The 18,107-nt window shown below is 41.8% G+C and overlaps 1 protein-coding gene across 1 annotated transcript in view; it reads left to right on the top strand.

The window, feature by feature from the left end:
* Positions 1-15,523: 15,523 nt before the first annotated feature.
* The window catches only part of THBS2 (thrombospondin 2), a gene marked incomplete at both ends in the record, with an annotated part of 29,646 nt that continues 27,062 nt past the window's right edge, over positions 15,524-18,107 (top strand). The window contains 2 exons of the mRNA XM_084261638.1: positions 15,524-15,593; positions 16,499-17,055. Coding sequence (XP_084117764.1) covers positions 15,524-15,593; positions 16,499-17,055 — 627 coding nt within the window. The remainder of the gene's footprint in view (positions 15,594-16,498; positions 17,056-18,107) is intronic.

The raw sequence follows: 18,107 nt of genomic DNA, 5'->3' as shown, positions 1-18,107 counted from the left end.
ATACTATGTCAGTGTCTCACCCAAAGGAAGAGAAAAATGAGCTCTGGACACGTGTAAACCTTCAGCATTTTCAAAACTCCAGAAACTATTTGTTAAGTGACCAAAGTACCATTAAATCTGTGAAGGAAATGGAGAAAATGTGCTCTCTGAAGTCCACGCTTCTGGGCTAACTCTCAAAATGGGCTCAGAGGGATGTGCTGAGTAAATATTTTGATCATTCTAAGTGGAATATAAAGATACAATGGGGCTTTAATTGGAACTATGTACTGCTTTGTAGGAAACAAATCTGTACTTTTTAAATGAAATGCACATCAGGAGTATTTCTCAGCTGCAGTTAACCTATACAATTGCTAGACAGAAGCCAGATGAAGTTGCACTGAAGGTTTGAAATAGAAAGATTCACCACCTTCTAGATGTTTGCAAATGTAATGACAAGCTAAAAGGGACTGCTTGTATTTACTATAATTTTACCAGAAATACAGCATGTGAATGTGCAAATGACCCATTTGATGTGAGTTAGCAGGTTCAGTATTAACTGAGCTCATTCTGAGCACAAATTGTGCTTTTTCTGTACACTTTTCAAGTCATTTAGTAGGTGGCTGTCACCTATCTTGCATTTGTTGTAGCAGACAACATCTCTTCATTTCCCAGCTTCAGAGAGCACAGGTATTTATTTTTTTTAATGAACTATTTTATTTTGTCTTGGAAAGGGTATCCAGGGTTTAGATATAATCAGTCACTCCATAATTGATTTCAAATGTTGAGATTCAGTGTAACATGAATTGAACCACTGAACTGTACTTCACCCACTACAGATCTTCTTTATAGTCCCATATTTTGTCATCCCTAAGGCTGTGGGATACAGTACTGATGTGATACTGCACTCCTGGCACAGTTGTGTGCACTGAAGTAAAACACATTGTGTGGGTCATGTAAAACGGAAGCTCTTATTTCCTTTGGAGACAGTGACATCTGGAAACCCTGCCTCTCACATTACTGTGAGAAGGATCGCATCTGAGGAGAGCTGAGAAGCTGCAAGTGTCATTTCAGCATATCATCATTTTCCCAGCAGGGGAGTCCTCCCAAAGTCAAACAATTCACTTTACAGACTCTGACATGTCTAATGAGAAGTAAAATAAATGCTATGTCGCAGATGTGCAGGTCCAAAGGCATTATTTTATTTCATGGCAGGCACACCCTTCTCATTCCAAACATTAACTTAGATCCACCACCATGACATGGTGAACTGGGAGAGGAAATGTAATTAGGAGCAATCAGAAAAAAACCCCACCAAAACAGGTAAGGGAAGAGGGCAAGGAAATAACACATAACCTATGAGGACTCTGTGTTCCTCTGGAAACCACTGAACCAACCTCAGGTAATTTCCTTTCCTAGGTTTGAGGCTAGAGGAGAAGATTTTCTTTTGACAAATCAGGTGCAAAGCAACTTGGCAACTGTAAGTAGCAACTCAAGGAATGAACAAAAGAACAAAGACAGAGTCGTTACAGTCATCACTCATGCAGAGAGAAAGTGAAAGGAGTTTTATTGCCATCCTGTACAGCATCAATCACCACATGTCAGTAAAGACTGATCTTTGTGCCAAATCCAAGAAGCTAGTCAATGAAAAAAATCTGCTTGCACTATGCACTTTCTGCTTCATAAGCCAAACATGGCTGCACCACCAGTAGTAGAACTCCTGTATATGATAGAGAATGCTTCACATCTTTCTATTTTTCTTCAAACATGCATGGCTTTTTTCTGCAAAGTTGTCAAGATTTCATCCAAGATAACTGACACAATCCAACCAAAATTTGACTAGTTTAGCCTACTCCCCATTCAGCTTATTCTCCACCACTTTCTTGGACTGGGGAAATAGTTCTAATGGAATATGTAAAAAAGTAGTTTCATATTTCTTGTCTAAAATATTCCAGAAGGCTTTTTACAAACCATGACAGAGAAAGGAAATAGCTGATGGAGATATTTTTTACAGTTGGCTAACCACAGTATATAAACATACAGTTATGATAAATATCAATACCATTTCTTCCCAATTAAAATATGCATTACATAACACCCAGGGGATTGCTATATTCTCACTATTTGAAGACTTTTGACTTTCCATTTTTTGTCATTTTAAAACTAGATGGACTTGAAAGAGCCATGGGAGTTTGAATGTGAGTTTTCTTCAGTGTCTGTGTGACTGGTTAGAGCTCAGAAACAAATGATACTCTTTATTGAGATGTCTCAGACTATCTAACTTCGTGCAAGAGATTTCTACAAAACCTTAGAGCAGATACAGCATTAAGTTTTCATGGTCTTAACTATATTTCCATTAAATTTCTCTGAACTTTGTTACTATGGAGAACACAAAAGCTACTAAGTACTACAGACTTTGGCTTCTGAAAACAAAGAAATTCAGTCAACCTACCCCTGCTCTTCTCTTCTGCCTCTGGAGCACCCTCTTGCACTGTTCTCCAGGGACCCTAAAAATGAAGTTTAGCTCAGCTTTACGGGGAGCAACTTGTTTCTCTAAGCCTCCCAGGCACTGTGTCAGTGCATGTGTGGAGCTTCTTTGCTCCTCAACAGACACTAAACCTCACATTCACATGATGCTTCTTTTAGCTCATTTTCTTGTCTGGCTTTGAGTTTCTAAACTAAGCCTTGAGATATTTTGTTTGAGAACTCCTTCCCACTACCTGTTTTGCCTAAATGGCCATGACTGTTCTGTGCTTGAGACATATCCAAAAGGGAAAATTTGATCCAAGGTTTGAGCCTTAGTTGTACATATAAAACAAAGGAACAAGTGGCTTTGCGTGCTGCTCCATGGATAAGGGGGAGATGGGGCACTTTTGAATCGATTTCTTAAAAAAACCTTGAACATGGGACACTAACCCTGCCTTGCAACCTCAGGAGATCAACAATTTTTCAAAGAGTCAGGGTTATATGTGAATTTTGGAGTACTTTGAATAGTCATCTTTGAAACAGTAAATGACTGTCAATCTCAACTATAACTCAATCTTTATTCTGGCACTGTTCCCATTTAATTTTGTGACACTTCTGAGTAAAGAATTATTAAAAATTGAGTACAGACATCAGAATTTGTTCCACATAGTATAATGCTGAGATACTGCATGCTGCCATTTCAGCTACAGAAATGCATGTTTTCCTGGCAACACCTACCAGTTTGATGTATAGTTTAATGACCTCTTCACAATCCCTTCCAAACGCAGCTGTAATGAGGGGTTACTTACAACCTTCCATTTAAGTTGAGCAGCTCTTTTCAGGCCTGTCTTTAGGATACAATTTAGCAGATTCCTCAAGTTTCACAGGTAAAACCGAACAAAAAAAATATTTTATGTTTGCTCATCAGGCATTTCCCCAACAGAATGTACTCTTAGCTGTGACTTGTTACATAAATTGGATACATAGAACTGCATGTAAATATGTCAGACATGCAAAATTTTCCTGAAAATTATAAAGGATCAGCTATATTGTGTGAGAGGGGTTTTTTAATTATGCATGCCACTTCTCTGGAAGACCTAAGTTCTCACAAAAGATTCCTTTCTCCTTCTAGTTTATATGAGCATCACATTTAATCTTCATGTTTCCTACTTGAAACACGAACTATGCATTTACTGACGGGTTTTTTCATGCTTTAAGCTTCAGAAAACTGTACTGATGCCATTTCTTTTTATCCATAAAGTAACACCAAATTAATTTTTTATCAGTACAAAATTAAAGGATTCTTTCTTTGTTTGTTCAACCGTATTTAACTTCAACTCTTTGGAGAGGGAAATTCCTTATTAGAATAATCATTCAACACATCATGGTCTGACTAGGAAAAATTACTTGATACTCCCTTCCTAAGAACATTCCTACACAGTGAGCATCAACTTCTATATACTACTGACATAAATCTCTTCTGTTTGCTTAATATTTACTTGTGGATTATCCCAAGTCATCCAGTAACAACTGCTACATATGTGACAGGAATTTTTCAGACAGTGCAGATAACAACAACTACGTTACGGCTATCTTATTTTCTTTTTATTAACTTTTAAGTTTTTCCCATGCTAATACTCTGTTATTATCTAACATCCCCAAGTAAAAGTCATTTAGAGGAAGTTTTATGTCCTCATTTTTGGAATAAAATTTCAATATTAAACTAGAAGAGGAAGTAGCCTGACTTGGAAATGTCAAGAATGCAGTTTGGGAGTTACTTTGAAGAGCAGATCAGATGAGATCGTAGTGTAAGAAAATAGTGTCTTTCAGGAGTTAGCAGAAAGGCAGCAGATCTGAGGGCTAGATGAGAGATTAAAAGCAGGGAAGACATCTTGTGGTTGGTTTCACATAGAGGGAGCAGATAAAAGAAGAGGTTTAGACAGAAGAAAGACAGAGGAGTATGGTTGCAAGAGAAGAAATCATGTCCAAGAGAGAAATCAGTTTGTTAGGGAATACCTGTAGATAGTTTTAACACCCTAACTGCAGAATCAAACTTAAATGCCCAAGTCCATGTCTCCCACAAGGTAGCCTGTAGGAAAATGTAGGATCATCCTTATCCACAGGCTGAGTCATTACTCAGCCACTGCTTTTCCCACTGCAATGTCTGGCAGAAATCTGTACTGATGATCCAACCTGTGGGTAAATGTCATTTGACATGAAGGAATTCCTGAGTTTTTTCAATGGGTCTCATATCACTTTGTGACACCTCAGTTATTTACTGTCACTGTAACCTTTACAGGCATGTTTTGCTCATTTTGGTCTTTGGTAAGCACCTCTGGATCTTGGCCATTTGAGACTGGCTTTTAGGAGGGGAGGAAAGACATGAATTTGAGGGATGGATGACTTTGTGGATAAGGAATTGGCTGGATTGTTGCATTCAAAGAGTTGCAGTCAGTGGCACGATGTACAAGTAGAGACCAGTGACAAGTGGTGTTCCTCAGGGGGCAGTATTGGGACTAGCACAATTTAATTGTACAATGGTGTCAAGAGCACCTTCAGCAAGTTTGCTGACACCACCAAGCTGTGTGGTGCAGTCAACACACTGGACAGAAGAGTTGCCATCCAGAGGCACCTTGAAAAGCTTGAAGCATGGGCCTGTGCAGACTGAAGTTCAACATGGCCAAGTGCACAAGGGTTGGAGCAAGGCCAAGCACAATTTGGACACAGAAGCTGGGCAATGAATGGATTGAGAGCAGCCCTGTGAAGAAGGACTTAGGGGAGCTGGTTGATGAGCTAACTATGTGTTGAACATGAGCTGACTATGTGTTGAACTCCTAAGCCTCTCAGTATATATTTTCTCCTGTCCAGCTGAAAAAGGGAGTGATAGAGAGATTTTGGTGAACGCCTGACTTCCAGCCAGAGTCAAACCACTACAAGCTGTTTGCAAGAGCAGGGAACAATAGGACAAGGGGTAATAGGTTTAAAGGGAAGTAGGGTAGATTTTTATTAGTTTAAAGAAAGAAACTCTTTACTATGAGGGTGGTGAGGCACTGGAACAGGTTGCCCAAAGAGGTTGTGGCTGATCCCTCCCTGGCAGTGTTCAAGGCCAGGTTGGATGGGGCTTTGGGTAACCTGGGCTAGTGGAGAGTTTCCTTGCCCATGGCAGGGGGGTTGGAACTAGATGATATTTAAAGTCCCTTCTATCCAAAACTATTCTATGATTCTGTGATTCTATGATTCTATACCAAATCTGCTTTCTATCATGAAGGCAGATGACTAAATGCAGTTGTGAAATAGACTGTCTATAAAGCAATCCAGTAAAGATCAAAGAAGATCTTGGGCTGACTTTGTGTTATGAAAGCTCTTAAACACATTTCCTTTTGGCTGTGTCTTCAACCTTACACAGAATTCTATGATGCAGAAGACTGGTGACGTTTTAATTATATCTGGGACTGAATTTCTAAGAAAATCGGCATTCTAACCAGGCCAAACCTCAGAAGAAAGCTTTCATTGTGTTTTTTCCAACAATAATCTGAGATCACTTTGTTTTGCAGCACCACAACCCTGCGTCCGTAGATCTGACTTTTGGAGGCCATGTGTCTAAGGCAGTTGGAAGCTACTGATATTCCTGGCAGAACTAATCACTGTAGATTTATATGATAATGTCAGACTGTGTCCTACCAGGAGCTGAAGGCACTATTGAGTCTTTAAGAGAAAGATAATAGACCTTTTTTAAGAGAAAGATAATAGACTTTCTCTTAACTAAGATAGTAGCAATGGACAACAAACAACTTGTATACCTATGGCTACACAACACTGACACAATTAGCCAGATGTTTTTCAAGCTTGTTTGGACTACAGTCCCTGTCAGCTGTTAACGTTCCTCTGTGATGTGTTAAAGCTGTCTCTCTGCTGATCATCTCATAGCAGTATTTTAAGTGATATACAATGACACAATTCAAATTTAAAACCTGTTTTCACACTGAGCTGATGCAAACCTCTGAGGAGAAAGCTGGGTGAAAAGGCAAGCTCATTCTTCAGCATCAAAAAGCACCTCTGTAAAAGGTGCTTTTGATCCATTCTCTGCCCAGCCTGTAATTGTGCTTGGAATTGTGCCAGCCCACATTTAGGACCTTGCACTTGGCCTTGTTGAACTTCATGCAGTTCGCATCGGCTCATCTCTCCAGCCTGTCAAGGTCCCTCTGGATGGCATCCCTTCCCTCCAGTGTGTTGACCACACCACACAGCTTGGTGTCATCAGCAAACTTGCTGAGGGTCCACTCCAATCTATCCCATGTCACTGGCATTATATTAAAAAACCCTTATTACATGTAAGAATGTGCCCTCAAGGGGACTCACATGGGTATAACTTATTGAAACTTATAGCTACAGTTCTTAGTCAAATAGGTTGATGCAGGAAATACGCCGATTGCCTACTTTCTGTCTGAAGAGAAATGCACTACAACTGATAAGAACATTTTTTCAAGATCAAACCTGAACAAGGCTACAGACTATCAACTAACATCTTTTCACAGTAATATTTTGCAAGCCATACAGAAAACTGAAATTTTAAACTAGGTCTAAAAGTCTTTAAAAGGAGCCACTCCAAGCAGTCATCTAATTTTCCACCTGCTATCCAATATTCAGTGGCAAGAATATCACTTTCCCTCTCAAGTTCTAAAAGAAAATTGAAAAAAAAAACCACATAGAAGCCTACTTCTAACAAATCACCGACTTACATGTCTAGGAGGAACTAGTCACTCTGAAGGAGTGTTGAACTGATTAAAATAAGAGACGACCAATTGCTAGTCGCTTCTGAGTGCGGCAGGCAATGGCGTTTTAGTATCATTTTGGATTTCTGAAAGAATAAATAAAGCTATATAGCCAGCTTTATGTAAAAAGGTCTTCAATTCTGCTGGGATGCACAGGGTGGTAGTTAGGTACCTACCTCTGCCATTCTTAAGGTCATCAAACTGTCACAGTAATTCTGGGGCCCCAAGGAAGGAAGAAACTGAACAGCAGATCATCTAAGAAAGCATTTGTTATCATTTCACTGCAGGAAATGAATGGTGCTACAAGAGCTGGATTTTTAAATGAGGAGCCACCAAAACTGGTGGATAAGTAGCTAGCAAGCTGCCTTGGACATGACATTGTCTGAAGGTTGCTATTGAGCTGGTTTCCACATAGTTAATGGATGGAACTTGATAAATATGCAGAGGATTAGACCTGTAAGTAGGTATCTAGTCTCAAACCCAGATTTTCTATATTTTTTTAAGCAACTGTTAAATGCCACCTTCAATAAGGATTTAAGGGCAGAAGAATGAGGAATACCAGTAAGCACAGTGCATATTAAGTGAGGAATTGCTTGTTTGCTCTTTTAGTTTTGAGAAAAACTCAGTGAATCCAAATGAAGAGACAACTGAAAGGTGTTCTGCTATATCTTAACAAGGGTTTTCTGATGACAGGATCAATGTGTAGTGTATGATTAACAAAAACAAATAGAAGAAAATCTATACATTTTTACCCAAGATGCGTCTGAACTTCAGTGTCTTTAATCTGGCATAACAGGAAGCTTCCAGGGACACCGTAGTGAGGGACACATCTCTGAACAGTCATGCACTTGTGCTTAGAGAAATGCATTAACAGAACACTATGCAAACCTCACTACCATTTAGGCATCCACCGTCAGTGACACGAACACGGGCTCATCCCCACCTCTGCAAAAACATTCACTCAACTGCAAAAATGTCACAACCATCAACTTTACTTCTTCTTTCTTCCTTAGTGTTGTGAGCCATGAAATTACCACGCAAATTTGAGATGCATTATCTGGTTAGCTGAGAGAAAAATAAGACAGTTTCTGGACAGAAGAGCTTTTCTTGAAGTAGAAACAGCTTTGTTCTTGTGTGGTTTCCTAGAAGTGAATATCCTTAAAACATAAAATAACTGATTAAATGCAAGACAATAATAAATATTAATGTCCGTCTTCATTTGATGAATATCAGTCCGTTCTTGTGGCCCCATTTCCAGCCCATTGCTGTGAGCATTCATGAGAAGGAAAATGAAGCGATTTTAAGAAAATAATATCACTAGAGAGAAATGCAATTAATTGCTGTAAAATAAGTAAACGATCGAGAATATTAATATCAGTAAACCACACATAGGCTGAATTATATCACCGTGGATTAGTTTATAATTTTTACTGCCAGGGATTGGAAGAGTTTGTTCTGTAGGGAAGGGGAAAATTGCAGTTTCCTTATAGTCTTTTGACTGATGTGAAGCCAATTGGTTCTTGAACTGAGTGAAACACAGAGCTAACTACACATTAATAAATAAATAAAAATCTAATAGCTTGCAAGAACTGGCAAGTCTGCAACAAATGTGTGTGGAGATACATTGTTTAATTTCTGGTGTATGCTGTAATAGATATTTCCCCCATTGCTCTAGTTTCCCCAGCATTTCATTATATGACAGTATCAAGTTGAGTAGTCTATCGGAGCAAATTTCTCCCTGTTCACTTTTCAGGAGCACCAGAGCCATCCACAGATGGAAGAAGAAACAGAACAACAAAACAAATTTTCTTCACCTTTGAACTATTTCAGAGCTGGTTTTGAAATTATTAACTTGATGTGGATGATGGCTTTCAGAGCCCCTTCAGAGCAAATGAATGTTTATGAGTAGTATAAGTTTGAATAACGTATCCCCAAATATTTGTTGGGGAAGTGGTGGTCTGCTGACTGGGGAGCTGAAATGCTGCAATCTGACTGCTCTGACCACTCACGGCTAAGCAAGATGATCTGGATATTAAATATTCATCAACAATGCAAGTCTCAGCTATACGAGCACACCCAAATAATTAATGTGCTAGGGGAAGCTGTGGTCTGTGTGTGGATGTTCTGATGAGGGGAAAAAGAGGCAAATCGCGTATTAAAGTTTAAAAAAAAGGGGGGGAGAGAATTATTTGTTCAGCTTTAATCACCATAATCACTATCAGGCCACAGATGAATGACGCTCTTTCTCCCAGTTATAGACCCACAGCCAGCTGTAGTAGCTTCATGAATTGATTTCTTTCATCTTTTCATTTCATCCTGTGGGACCCATGACTCCATCTGTGGGAGTTTGGAACATATGGAGAGATATCAAATCCCCAGACTGTTCTCTGTGGCCTTTTAAATTTTTTTCAATCAATTTCATTCTTTGGAGTATGTTTTTTTCTTGCCCCATTGGGGCTTCCATCCATTTGGTTTCTCGTGCCAGTTGAGCCTCGTGATCTCTTCAGGCACGGTGAATCCCATGTTTCAGGGACATACTGTACCCGGTGAGACCATACCTTGATGTCAAGCAGTCATCCTGCCGTACCTATAGAAAAATGTCTTTCCTCTTACTGAAATGAATGGTGTCTGGTCCCCTGAATGACTTTTATGATCTGAAGTTATCATTTTAGTTGTATTCACTTGCTCCTTAGCTAAAACAACTATCAACTTCAGAACGTTTTACTTCTACCTAAGGACCGAATCCAAACCATCTAAAGGCTTTGAGATTTGGGCTGCCTTTGAACATACGTAAATACAGCAGACAAAATTCCTTCTGTCATACAGAAAGCACAGTACTGCAAATAAAAGGTAATATACAGCCTGGACAATAAGGATAGTCTTAGCTGTTTAAATGTCAGTAGTTCAGTGACGTATTCTTTTCCTGTTCTAAGTGAAAATATCCATAAATTTGTGATAAAATATGGCACTGTGTAAAAAAGTAAAAAAAAGTTTTTGGGTAATAACCTTGTCCTGAATCTAGTAAAAAGGATTTCTGGAACCCAGAGAAACAACGTGGAATTTACTGAACATTTTCTGTGCTCATTTGCATTGCACTTGGTAGGGGAATGTTCCTCTTTGGAGGTCAAAAATATTTGGCAGCCTTAACATGTTCAGCAGCTTGCATATGGGAAGAAAATACAAACACTCTATAAAAAATAAAAAAAAATCAAATAAGTGTTTGTAGATGGATATTTGTTTTGTCATGTGTACTATAAGGGCAGGAAAAAACAATTTCAAGACTAAAGTTTCAGTCCATGGGTTAGAAGTCCAGAACTCCACTTACAGCTCTTTATGAAGTTACTGTGTGAAGCCTGTTAAATCATGTATCAACCAATTTAGCAAAGCACTTAAATGTGTGTTCAGCTTTAAACTCAAAGTTCTCCTGCCGACACCACTGAACAAGCACTTTGCTGAGTAAATGGGTGATAGGAAGCTTTCCCTCTAACAAGATGACTGTGAAAGTATACCAGCCCATGGACACCCCACGGCTGCTTGATCTCACAGTGTGTTTTAGCGCTTGTGTCTAGATACATTTTATACCTGGAAAGTATTTAAGGATGGTCGGAAATAAAACACTTCTCCTTCTGAATCAAAGAATGGAAAACTAAGTACCTGATTATGATGTCCATTTTTTCTGATTATCTACCAGAATGTAAACTAAAGCACACACAAAGCTTTGTGAAAAATAACTTTCTTGCTCATCATAGATGAATTCACTGTCCCTTATGTAATCCATTCCAGTATTCAAAATCTGCATTTAGCTGGAGTACTTACAACATGTTGTCTGAGGAACCACCCACATCTCTCTCCCTATCACTACCAGCTCATTCAAAAAAATGAATGGCTGAGTCACGTGCTAACCTGAAGTAATCTGTTTCAGTTTTGGAACTCAGATACATTGAATTATGCAAATCAAACCTCCCCACTTGAAGAAAAAACTGAAAAATTCTTCATGCCTGTGGGACAGCATTTCAGAAAGAGTGTTTATCAGCATCAGGTGAGCATCCGGGACTGCAGGATAAGACCTGAAGGACTCCTCATCATATTTGTGCAATTAGAGCTATTTCAAATAGTGGTGATGCTTTTGTGGGAAAGGGAAAAAAAGTCAATCAGGATTTCACCCAGCAACACTCATAGAATTTGTTTTCTGGCATCATGCCACAATAGCTTCAATTTTATCAGAAAAGCAGTAAAAAAATAATTAAATCTAGTACATACAGCATATTCCACTTCTTTGGTAGGATGTCTTCTAATGGAGGAGAGTTCAAGTCTTGCTCCAACATAAGCGAAGTCAGAATGTGAGTGACAAACTCCTAGGCAAAACCAATGATTATTTGGTGGAGATTCATCAAATCACAGGTCTTTCTGAGGTGGTGCAGGACCAGAATCCTGCCATCCCCCAGTGATATTCAGTAATGCATGTGACCCTGCATGATGCGCATGATCCAAAATAGAAGTCCCCTAGGGCTGGTGCCCTGGGGAAAAACAAAAAAGCAAAGCCCCAAACTGAAAAAGGCAAAAGGAGGTCCATAAAGAAATGAGAAGTTAAGGACTGACCTGTGCTCATGCCTGATACGCTAGGCTGAGGCAAAACACAATGAAAGGTAAAACACTACAGAAAATCATTAGTATGACAACTACTTTTACCTCACTAGCATTCCTAAATGTCAGTTAATCTGACTGTATTAGCTCTCTAATTACCATTGCTCACTTTCACCTTGTACTAAAAAAGCAGGCAGATTGAAAAACGTGAACATAATTCCAATGTTTGTGTGTGTGCATTGGCTAGGAGGGGAAAGCAGAGCACACATTTGTTCCTGTCAGCCTTTCCGTCAGGAATCTTGGAAAGAGGAGGATGTTTACCTCTTCCAAGGTGGCCAGAGGAAAGCGAGCAGTGAGCACTTTCATAGTTGTGGAAAGAACAGAACCAAATCTGTCGTCTCAGAGGTCATTATCCTATATATAAATCATTCAGCCTGAAACAATATGCTATCAATCCTTCATTCCTGCAACGCCCACAGAGATGGAAAGAAGAGTTTTGTTATGAGGTAGCTGGTTAAAAAATTTCTCTCTTTACTTTTAACGACTTAAAAATTTCCACTGTAAAAAGTGTTCACATATGAATGTACCAGTGGTAAACTGCACTATCTCAAAGATACCTTCTAGTTCTCCTAGATGCTTCGCTGCCTTCTCTCCTCCAACTGTAAACCCAGCACAGTTTCCTGGCGAGAATTGTGCCAGTGCCGTTCAAAGACTTGTGGAAAACACACCATACAGCTACATATATAGATATAAAGACTAAGTCTTAATATAGAGAGGGGAATGAGTAAACTCAGTAGAATTTGAGGTTTTGTGAACTTCATTAGCTATTTTTTTAAATTCTTGAGGTTTTGCAGAACTGAAAACCAAATGTCTTAGGAAGACAAAAAAGCCCTCTCCCTCCTAGCTTGGCTCGGTCCCCTGGACCCTGTGAGAAAAGGGAAGGCTCCTTGGCTCTCGCTACCCTGCAAGGCCAAGGCCAGCCAAGTTGGAAGAAGCTTCCATGGCAAAAGTAAAGGCAGCGATGCTTGCGTTGGCGTTTTCTACTCTACTGACAGATTGAGCTTTTCAAAGACTTCTGGGTTCTGAAACTTCAACACCTTTTTTCTACTGGAATTTCAAATCGTGATGAGCGAAGTTGATGACTTCCTGTGATTTTTTCCTTTATCTTTTTTTTTTTTTTTTAAACATTTGTGGTGTTTATCCACCTATACATTTCACAGGCTTCAGTCTCTTGAACCCTGCAGGCTGTTCAGCCAAATCCACACCTCTTCACATCAGCCACAGGATCTTCTCACAGGTATTCCGCAACCACAGTTTGGGCCTCAGCAATGGGTCTTCTCTGACTTCTGAACCATTTCTGCATGTCAGGGCAGGTTCTGTAGACCCAGTGCAGGGTTCCATTCTCCTGCAACACAAAATCGTGGTGTTTTCAGCCCTGCTTCTTATTGGGGCGACGCACTACCCAAATACTGCTGGAACCGGAGACCTTGCTTCTGGAGACACTTTCCAATCCTCCATATGGGACTGGCAGCAGCATAGAGGGAGATTTCTTGTGTGTTGCGTTCATCGGCTTGAGGCAAAGCTCCCTCTGTCAGGAGCTTGCCTAACCGTCCCACCGTGCCTTTACTAAGACCAAAGGGTGCTGCACCCCGTGGAGGAAAGTCGCACCAGGCTGCTGAGGCTCACTTGAGAAGCTGCTTCAGTCAGCACTTTACACACAGAGAGGGGGAAGGGGATTGGGGCATGTCTCGCTTAAAAAGAAAAAACATAAAAATGAGAGAATTTGGTCCTCGGGAAGGCCGGGTTTTGCCGCAGTAGCAGCAGGAACACCAAGCTCTCGCAGCCGGCGAGGTTTCATGAAGCCCCGGGCCGGGATGGAGGGGTCGGTTCCGCCCGCCCCGCCCGCGGGGACTGGGCTCCGGACGCCCCGACGGCGGGTCCCGGCCGCCCCACAGCCGGGGCCTGGCGCCGCCTCCCGGGGGCTCTGCCGCGCCGGGGCGGCCGCGCTCGTCGCCCCGCGAAGCCGCGGGTAAAGGAAGCGTACGACGAGCGCTCTCGGCCGTCCCTGCCCGCCCCTCCGCACCGCTCCGCTCTCCGGGGGGAGTACCCGGCCTCCCGGCCCGCCCCCCACACCGCCCCTACACCGCCAGCGGAGGGCGGTCGGGCGGCCGCGGGGCGGTCGCGGGGCGGTGCAGGGGAGGGCCCGGGCCCGGGATGGCCTCGCAGGTAGGCGAACGCGGGCCGCCCGGTGGGGAGGGGGCGGCGGGGGGGTTGTGTCACCGCGGCGGAGGGGCGAGCCGGGGGCGCGCCCCGGCGCCGCTGATTGACAGCGGGGCCCGGCCCGCAGCCCATAAAGGCGGCGGCGCGGAGCGCGGGGCCGCGGAGGGACTTGCGACGGCGGTAGGGTACCGCGCTCCACTCCCCACCGGCATCGCCCCGGCAGAGCCTCAGCGCACCGTCGGCTCCCCCCATGCCAGGTGAGGCGCAAGGCGGGAAGGAGCCGTGCCCCGTGAACCACCCCTCCTCCCCTCGCTACGTCGTGGGGGCGATTGCCTCCCGGGGGGGGGGGTTCGAGGGAAGCGGCGGGGGGCTCCTCCGCTCACCTCCCGCCCGGCAGGAGCTCGCCGTGAGCAGCCGGGTGGTCGGTCGCCCCGCACTGCTGCCACCCGCGGCTCCGAGGATACTGGGGGTGAAAGATGGAGGGACCTGCCCCGGGGAATGCTCGCCGACGGCTGTGTGCGGTACTTGCCCGCTGCGCCGTGTGCTGCCCGCAGCCGCGCACGCCGCGCTGGCGGGAGCTGTGCTGGAGCCGTCCGGGCAGGGTCCCGCGGGGGGGGGGGGGGGGCACTGAGTTTCAGATGAAAGGGTTCCTGGCCTGTGCTGGTCGTTGGTGTTAGCGGCGATACCTCGGGGTGACAGGTGATGGTAGGAATTCTCCGTCGGAAAAAGAAAACAGAGGCGGTAAAAGGCCGCGTCCTCGCAGGACCGTGTGGAGGTAGCAGGGATACGGCTGTATCCCGAGAAGCGGCTGCCCACGCATTCCAGTGAATGCCGTCTGCTCCATTCATTGCGAGCGTACACGCAGATGGAGATGCAATTATGTGGCTTACAATTGTATAGTGCTGCAGGGCAAAAATAGCATCAGGTTCAAAGTCACTTTATCCAGCTATGATTGGGTACAGAGGGTTGTAAAGCTGGGTAAATTATATATATATATGAGACAGAGTTTGTGCAATGATACTGAAAAAGGCACTGAAAAGTATCCCTAGTACTCTGAACTAGCTTCTACTGAGATCCTGTTACCTTGCAGGGAATTTCAGGTGAACATTGTGCTCCAAAGTGAAGGTGCAGCTACAGATATGCTGTATGCATTTTATGTCATGTGGTCCCTAAGGCAGCTGCTGAAAAATGGTGGGAAAAATAATAGTGTGTATTTCCTGTATGCCTTTCCTTTTTTATTATTTGGGACATTTTCATTAAAAGGAGCTTTACCGTCATGAATTCCTCTTCCCTTCACTTGATGACAAGTTTTACTTCTGGTAACAAGAATAACTCCTGAGTAGGTGTTACAAGAGTCAGTAAAGATAGAAATTCTAATTTTATATATATAGTTGCTTACAGTTAGAGTTCTGATTATGGCGTTTCATAAGGCAAATTAAAATATTGGTAATTGATAAATATTATTTTCATAGTCCTTACTACTTTTTGGTTTATTCATAGGAGTTATGCTGCAGAGGAGTGGGCTGTTGTGTCTTGCTGTCTTGATAACCCTGTGGGTTTCCTCAAATACTCAGGGTAAGTTCTGACACTTCTTAACTAGACATGGAGTAACTCCCAAAGTTAAAAGCTGGTGTTAAGCTTTGGCATACGTGTGCTACAGTGGGCAAAGTAATTATATATGATTTTTTTACAAGTGTCTGGAATAATAGTTAATATTGGGTGGTGTTTTTTGGTAGATATATCGTTCTGTGGTTAAATGAAGATTCCTAATAAATACTGAAGAATTGATTTCTTTAAAAAATGTTGATCAAAAAGTATACAATATTAGAAGTAATTGCTGCTATACTTTGTGGTGGGAATGCACGGTGAAAGTAACCTAATCAGAATCACTGAAGGTTTGAATGCTTAAAAAACATAGAGAAATAGATGTCTACAGGCTAAGTATAAATAGAATGTAAATTGGCACAGTGCCAGGCCCTTTTTAAAGTCTGATTTAATGGCCTGAATCTTTAGAAAGCAAATCTCCTGTTGTCATGTGACCATACAATTTGACTTTTATTAGCTGATAGAAATTGGCTCAATGTCATTTATCCATTCCTATATATATAAATATGAAAGGAATACTTTGTTACATGCATCCATGCGTAGGCATACACATGACATACAGCATGTATATGTATACAGGTGTGTATTGTATAGTGCTATAAAATATATAGCCTTATGTGTAGTTATATAATCTGACGTGTTTATACCTACACACATAGGAGGGAGTCATCATGTAGATGAAAAAGACAGGTGGAAAATACGATTCACTCAGATGCTAGTGAGAACAGTTCTGCTTGTGGAAGTAAGCAAGCACTGGGTTTACTCTGCTGATCTTCACATCTGTCATGGAATTGCAGTTACTAAGTATTGTGTGCGGAGTTGTTTCTTGTAAGACTTTTTGTAGACACATTGTCACACAGTGTCAACTTTTTCAGATGGTGACAAGGAAGAGGAGACTGCCTTTGATTTACTTCAAATCAGTAACATAAACCGAAAGACAATTGGAGCAAAATTGTTCCGAGGCCCAGACCCCACTAACCCAGCGTATCGTTTCATTCGGTTTGACCACATTCCTCCTTGTAAGCCAGAGAAATTAAAAAAGATTGTCAAACTCATACGGCAAAATGAGGGCTTTATCCTTTCAGCCACCCTGAGACAGGACAGGCAATCCAGAGGCACTATCCTTGCTTTAGAGGGTCCTGGCATCAGTGAGAGGCAGTTTGAAATCATTTCCAATGGCCGGGCCAACACCCTGGACCTTATCTATTGGGTGGATGGCTTCCAGAATGTGATTTCCCTGGAAGACGTGGACCTCGCTGACTCGCAGTGGAAGAACGTCACTGTGCAGATAACAGGGGAGAACTACAACCTTTACGTTGGCTGTGACCTTATTGACAGCTTCATCCTGGAGGAGCCTTTCTATGAGCAGCTGAAAGCAGAGAACAGCAGAATGTATGTGGCGAAAGGGTCCATTCGGGAGAATCATTTCAGGGTAGGTAACCTGGAGACGTTTGGGTCTCTGGTGAGGTAAGAAAGTAACTGCAAGTAGTTTGAGAAGATGCAATAGGCACAGTTTTGTTCTCTCAACACCTCTTGGATTTGATGGCGTCACAGATCTTCCCAAGCAGAATTTCTCCAGGGCAAGTTTTTATTCATTGCTGGATTTGTGTTGTGTGACTTTGGAGGTCCTGAAGGCAAAGGGCTGGTAAAGCAAAGTCTAGGTCCAGGAATAGTGCACAAGACCCCATTTATGGGCTTTCCTATACAACCATCCACTTTTCTTTTCAGATGTAAGACTTTTAAACATGTTGCATTTTTGCAGTGATTTGTAGAATTCTTTGGAAATTTCTTGAGGAATTATTTTTCATTGAAATATATGTAATAAAAGCCTTTCATTATTTTAGAATTTTATTTGAAAGGGGAAGGACGAGGAGGAATTTTTAATGGAGCTGAAGCACATGATGTTGGTTCTTTCCCTAACAGAGTATCTTGGTTTGCTATTCTGTATAATCTTTCATTTAAATTTAGAAATAATAAAAAAGGAAAAAAAAACATAAAAAACATTGAACAAAATGTTTTTATTAGTCCTGTAAATGAGATTATTTTTTTTTATGGAAAACATTTAAAGTTTCTTTCTTTGTTTGTTTTAAAATTTCTTATTATGTTTAAAATTTTTAAAATGTTTTTAAAATTTAAAACTTTCTGGTTTTCCTATAAAATGAAAATTACCTTCTGGCCCTTCTGATGTGCTTTAAGGATGGCTTCTTTTCACTCACAGCAGAAATTAAAATTGAACTCATGGCTTCAAAAAAATTGAAAAGCCTTTTCTTTCTCATCCTGTTATGCCATCTAGTTGTCAGACAGAGAGTGACATGCTGGAGTGTGGTTCCATGGGGTGACCAGTTTTGGCATGGAAACTAGAAGTTCTTGCCCACAGACTCTTCATCCCTGCCTCCATGATGACGTTTCTTCACCAGTTGTGCTCATAGAACTGTTCTGGAGCTGTGTTAAGTGGGTCACAGAAATAAGCTGGTTTTAAAGTAA

The sequence above is a fragment of the Gallinula chloropus genome (assembly GCF_964237585.1).
Source record: "Gallinula chloropus genome assembly, chromosome: 3".
NCBI lineage: Eukaryota > Metazoa > Chordata > Aves > Gruiformes > Rallidae > Gallinula > Gallinula chloropus.
Note: the sequence above shows the minus strand (reverse complement) of the source record. Positions and strands in the feature narration are given on the sequence as shown.